General features: G+C 43.5%; 1 protein-coding gene across 1 annotated transcript in view; it reads left to right on the forward strand.

Annotated features, from left to right (window-relative positions):
• The window catches only part of LOC143961293 (AP-1 complex subunit sigma-1A), a 41,479-nt gene extending 36,171 nt beyond the window's left edge, over positions 1 to 5,308 (forward strand). The window contains exon 4 of the mRNA XM_077470545.1: positions 4,009 to 5,308. Within this exon, the coding sequence (XP_077326671.1) occupies positions 4,009 to 4,056 (48 nt within the window). The 3' untranslated portion in view covers positions 4,057 to 5,308. The remainder of the gene's footprint in view (positions 1 to 4,008) is intronic.
• The last annotated feature ends 692 nt before the right edge of the window (positions 5,309 to 6,000 follow it).

A 6,000-nucleotide genomic window follows, 5' to 3' on the forward strand; every position in this document is an offset into this window, starting at 1 on the left:
ATCGAAATCCTGCAGCGCCTTCAAGGTCCCCCTCAAGAAGGCACATGTACAGGCCTGTCTGAAGTTTGCCAATGAACATCTAAATGGTTCAGAGAGATTGGGAGAAAGTGCTGTGGTGAGATGAGACCAAAATTGAGCTCTTTGGCATTAACTCGACTTACTGTTTTTGGAGGAAGAAAAATGCTATTATCCTAAGAACACTATCCCTACAGTCAAGCACGGAGGTGGAAAGATTATGCTTTGGGGCTATTTCTCTACTAAAGGTATAGGCCGACTTTGCCGCATTGAGGGGCCAAATCTTTGATAAGAACCTTCTTCCCCCACCCAGAACACTGAAGATGGGTCATGGATGGGTCTTCCAGCATGAAATGAATGGCCCAAAACATACCGCCAAGGCAACAAAGGAGTGGCTCATGAAGATGCAGAATAAGGTCATGGCGTGGCCTAGCCAGTCTCCAGACCTTAATGCTATAGAAAATGTATGAAGGGAGCTGAAACTTAGAGTTTGCCAAGAGACCACCAAGAAAGCTTAAGGATTTTCAGAAGATCTGTAAAGAGTGGACCAAAATCCCTCCTGAGATGTGTGAAAACCTGGCCACCAACTACAAGAAATGTCTTACCTCTGTATTTGCCAACAAGCGTTTCTCCACCAAGTAATAAGTCATGTTTTGCTTGGGGATCAAATACTTATTTTATTCACTAAAATACTCACCATTCCAAATCCAAAGGACTTCGAAAGTCTGTCTCTGAATGCCTCCCTTAACCAGGGAGATGGTTGACTCTGTGGACATCAAGGACATATACCTTCATGTTCCCATTTTACCTTCACACCAGTGGTTTCTTACGTTTTGCTATGGGTCCTCTGCATTTTCAGTTTGTGAGATCAGCACTGGAACTGACTAGCACTGGATCAATTCATCTGGCAAGGGGGAACTGGTTGTCACATGCCTGGTGGCTCAGATCTGGCTCTGGATTTGAAAGTACTTTCTTTCTGCATTGTGCAAGATCCTCATAACATATGCAAGCATGTTGTGCCAGAAGAGTCCTGGGCACTCTGTCATTGTAGGGAATTTGGATGTTGCAGGGATCTCTGTCCCTACAGCACTGACTTGCCTGTCTGGAGTATCTTCCTAATAAGATTCAGTCAAACGATGCCATAGCAGTTGTCTACGTTAGCCGCCATCGAAGCCCATCAAGAAACTGATCTTTTCTGAGCAGAACTTTACTTTCCAGCCATTTCTGCCATTTGAAATCGCATGCATGGACAGTCAGAAGGAGACTTCCTCAGCTGGTCCCAACAACCTGAGTTGTTCAGTACCTGTGTTATTATATGTGAAGAAGTTGGCTGTGTGCCTTCATTACTCCAGGTTCAACTATAATTTGGCCAGATTTGTCTCCAGGTAGACCAGTAAACTATGGAGAGCATTCCGGTTATTCTTATAGCACTGATTTGACCCAGGCAGATGTGGCACTCCACCCTGATAAGAATCCTGATCTTCTTTCTCAAGGACTTTTTTTTTTTTTCCCCTCCATGCTACTTCATAATTGCTGGCTTTAACGACGTGGCTGTTGAACCCCGGGTTCTGAGAGACAGGAGCATCTCTGAATTGGTTATCCCAACAATGCTAAAAACTAGAAAGTTTACTTCTTGCAAGTTCGATAGCAGTGCATGAAAGGCACACTGCTGTGAGGCTTTTACCCCAGGACATTTTCAGTGGGAAGAATCCTTGCCTTACAGCTGAGGTTGGACAAGCATTTGGCCCTCAACGCTATTAGGGCCGCTTCACACTGCGGGCGATGCGAGGCGACACCGACTTGCCTCGCCGCGACCTCAGCGGCGATTTGCAAATGACTTCTGTATAGAAGTCAATGCAAGTCGCCCCGAGGTCGCCCAAAAGTAGTACAGGAACCTTTTTTCTGAGTCGGAGCGACTCGAGTCGCTCCTCTCAGAACGGTTCCATTGTACAGAACGGGGGCGACTTGTCAGATCGAGGCGAGGCAAGTCGTGTCGCCTCACATTGCCCGCAGTGTGAACCGGCCCTTATTCTTTTGCTATCTTGTCACAAAAATCATTGATCTTTCTTTACTTGATCAGAATTTTTGTTCATTGTGGCCCTGTTCATCGTTCTGTTGCTCCATGGGATATGAATTTGGTTCTCTCTGTACTTCAAAAACCTCCTTTTGAACCAATCGGAGATATACCCATAAGTTGGTGTTTCTTGCAGCCATCACCTCTGCAAGGTGAGTGTTTTGACCTGACATTCTTATCCCGCAAAAAAAACCTTTCTGATGTTGCACAAGGACAAGGTGATGTTGAGGCCCAGAACGTACTTTCTACCTAATGTAGCTTCAACCGTTAACACCGTGATTCCATCTCTCTTGCCTTCACCAGTTTATCAGAAGGAGATGTGCCTCTCCCACTGGTTGTAGTTGGGGTTGTGAGTTTATCTCTAAGACACTGCTTCCTTCAGAAAGACTGATTCTGTTATTCTGGATTTTCTCCTTAAATTTAACCCAGACTCTCATCCCACAATTTTTGAGTTGCTCTAACAAAACATTATCCAAACTTATAGTCTTAAAGAAGGATTCCACCCATTCCTGTTAAGCACGTTCTACTAGATCTGTTAGTGCATATCCAACTCTTCAGCATCAGGCTACTGCTTCCCAGAGCTGCAAGGCTGCGACTTGTGCATGTCCTCTTCAAGCATTTTCCAACTTCTACCAGGTGGATGTTCTGTCCTCATCTGATTTTAGTTTCAGGCATAAGGTTCTTAGCAATTTTAAAGTGGAGTCAAACCCTCCAATTTTCAGCCATGGAAGCTGCCATCTTGGTTTCTGTTTAACTTTCAGCTGCCAAAATGATGCACATGTGTTATGATGTCTGCCATTGGATGGTTTGACACAACCAATGTGACAGTTATGGTTCCAGCATGCCCAGAATGCTGTTTTTTTTTTTTTTTAAAGGCTGGGTTCACACTGCAGCGATGCGGGAACGCTGCGAATCTACTGCGGGTTCCCGCATCGCATGCCCCCCGGCGGCATTTCTCACTGCCCTATGCGAAACTGCAGGGAGTGTCAGTGAAAAGTTAATGACGCCTCCAAATCCAAAAGGGTCCTGTACGAGTTTGGGCCGGATGCAATGCGAATGCAGCCATACTATCTGTTTGGCTGAAATCGCATCGCACAGAGATCGCATGTGATTTGCAGTGCGGTGCGAATCACATCCGATCTCGTACACCGCAGCAGTGTGAACCCAGTCTTAAACGATTAAAGGAATGGGTTTTCTTCTGCTTTAAGCTGCAGGTAGTCCCCAGTTTTTTCCATTTTTAGTGGTCCTGTTGTGGTTTTGTTTTTGCTGTTTTCCACCCCTCATTTAGCTTTTGGACATCTCGACAGTCAATGACTTCCTGTGTTTCCCAATGGACAAAAAAGAAAGTAAGACGTTTGTATTCGCTGTAAAAAATAAGAAAAATTTTAAATGTTTTCTTTGAGTCCATTTAGGGACACATGGTTATGATCATGCTCTTTGCTACAAAGTGAGGCTTGCTGGTAGGAGGGGGTGTTTATCCGAGGCCGGTCTATAGTTGTTTTGTTGCCCATTGTCCAATTATCATGTAGGTGACAGTACACCCGTGACAGTTTGTGTCCCTTAGTTTATTCCAAGAAAAGGATTTTTACGGTGAGTACAAAATCTTATTTTCAGAGTTCAGCTGGAAATGAGGGGAACAAAGGCATTTTTGAAAGTGTTCTCATTCATACATTAAATGGGTTTCTTTTATTGTACAAAAGGAGAAATGGTTTAGAGTCATCAGCAGCGAGCTATCGGAAATCAAATTTCAGCAGTTTAGAAGCGTTTTTGGCTAGAAAAAGCGAACATCTGGTTGCTATGGGTTACTGCACATCGCTGCTCTTTGTGTCAAGCTATTAAAGCCCACTGCGTTCTGTAATGTGCTGCAATGTATTTTCCTCTCTCGTCTGACCCCTGCTCTCTCTCTCTTTTCTCTGCAGGAGGATGAGTCACCGCGCAGCGTGCTAGAGGAAATGGGACTAGCTTGATAGACAAAGACCACCAACACCCTCTTCCTCCCATCTGTTTTCTTTCACCCCGAATACTTTTAAAACCCAAATCCAGCAACCCCCCCCCCCAAATCCCCATTTCCCCTCCTTCCCAGTCACTGCAGAGACTTGTCTACATAACCAGCACACACACACCAGTGCCAGCTAGGATTTTGTCTAGGTATCCGTGTATGTCACAATGTGTAGTCGCTTCTGTTCAGCTTGACCTTCCACCTACAGATGGGCAGCCATTCTGTGAATCATATTCTAAAAGTTAACCTGTAAAGACAGAAATACGAACGCTGTCGCTTTGCTGATCCTCACTTCTGAAAATGCTAGTTTCTTGGCTGTTGCATTGATTTCAGGTGCTTTTGAAGCAAGAATGCGGACCGGCAATGCTGATTTCATCGGTTGCGTTCTCGTTCTAAGGCAACTAGCATTTTCAAGAGATCAACAATGGCAGCTTACACACTTTTTTTTTTTTTCTAAAGTTCTCCACCTACAATTTCAGTTTCGATTTTTGCATGGATAGCTTCTCATAATGGCAATCTGGATCTCAAAAGAATGCCACGGCGTGCTTTACGAAGTCGGACAAGTTTTTGGGGACTGTGTTGTGGCTTTCTAGGATATATAGAGGCTGCTTGCCTATGGAAGGGTCCCAACACAGTCCTCAAAAAAACCTCTGCGTCACCACTATCGCATGCCTCTGGCTTTCCCACCGGCATACTAATACTAAAATTGTCCCTGGAGAATCTTTAAAAAATTATCGTTTTATTTGAACTTTTGAGCTTGCCAAAGGAGCAACCTGTAAATTTGCTAAATACTAGCGAGCTGGATAAGGCATTAGATGCCTGATAGGTAAAATGTCTGCTTCACTTTTTCTAAAAAGGGACCAAGAGCACCCAGCCACATTCTGTCTTTTTTTTTTTTTTTTTTATAAATTTATTTTATATATATTTTTTTTTTTTTTTTTTTTTTATGAATTAATGCTATGGAGGCACTTTTACGCAGTCCTATTTTGTATGCTGGCTCACCTCTTTCCCTCCCTTTTTAAGTCTGGTTTTCACACAAGGTGGTGGGCATTCGTCTGTATATTTCTGCACTTGTTTGTCTCTCCTGAACAATCCCACCACACAGTCCTGTCTGGTTCGAGGATTACCACTACTCCCATCAGTCTCCGCGACAAGGGCCTCCCTCCCTCCGCTCAAACTTCTGGAATAAAACATGAGTGCTGCTAAGTTACTAACTGCCATTGTATGTTTCCTTTGTGTGCATTCCGGGGGATTTTAGGGAAGTTTGGTCCAGGATTTCTGCTGCTATCGGAAAGGCTGGGTTACTTGAATCTGCAATAATATGAATACATTTTTTAAAGCAGCCATTGCACTAAGATGCAGTGTACACTTAATAAATCAGGTGAACCTCTAATGTCATAAAAATGAACAAAGCTTATCCTTCTATAGTGTGTACTTGTCTTAATCCAAAGCTCTGAGTATGACTTCTGTCTGCTGCTATACAGAGCTGCATGTTTCTGTCTAAAATGAGAACTACGACTTTTATTTTTTTTTGCTTGGAGTAAAAAATCATGATTCTCATTATACAAAAAAGGCTTACTTTTACTGTTTAGTTTTTTGTTTTTTTTTTCCTAATTCATTAACGTGTATTTTTTCCCCAAAAAATGCGTTTGAAAGACTGTTGCACAAATACAGTGTGATATAAAATATTGCAACAACCACCATTTTAATATAAATACCGTATATACTCGAGTATAGGTCGATCCGAATATAAGCTGAGGCCCCTAATTTACCACAAAAATGGGAAAACGTATTGACTCGTGTATAAGCCGGGGGTGAGACATGCCTGCCCATCACTGTGTCCAGCCCACCTGTGTGTCCAGCCCACCTGTGTGTCCAGCCCACCTGTGTGTCCAGCCCACCTGTGTGTTTC

The sequence above is a fragment of the Lithobates pipiens genome, unplaced genomic scaffold, assembly GCF_037356315.1.
Source record: "Lithobates pipiens isolate NorthernLeopardFrog02 unplaced genomic scaffold, aLitPip1_a1.2 Scaffold_8, whole genome shotgun sequence".
NCBI classification, from domain to species: Eukaryota; Metazoa; Chordata; class Amphibia; order Anura; family Ranidae; genus Lithobates; species Lithobates pipiens.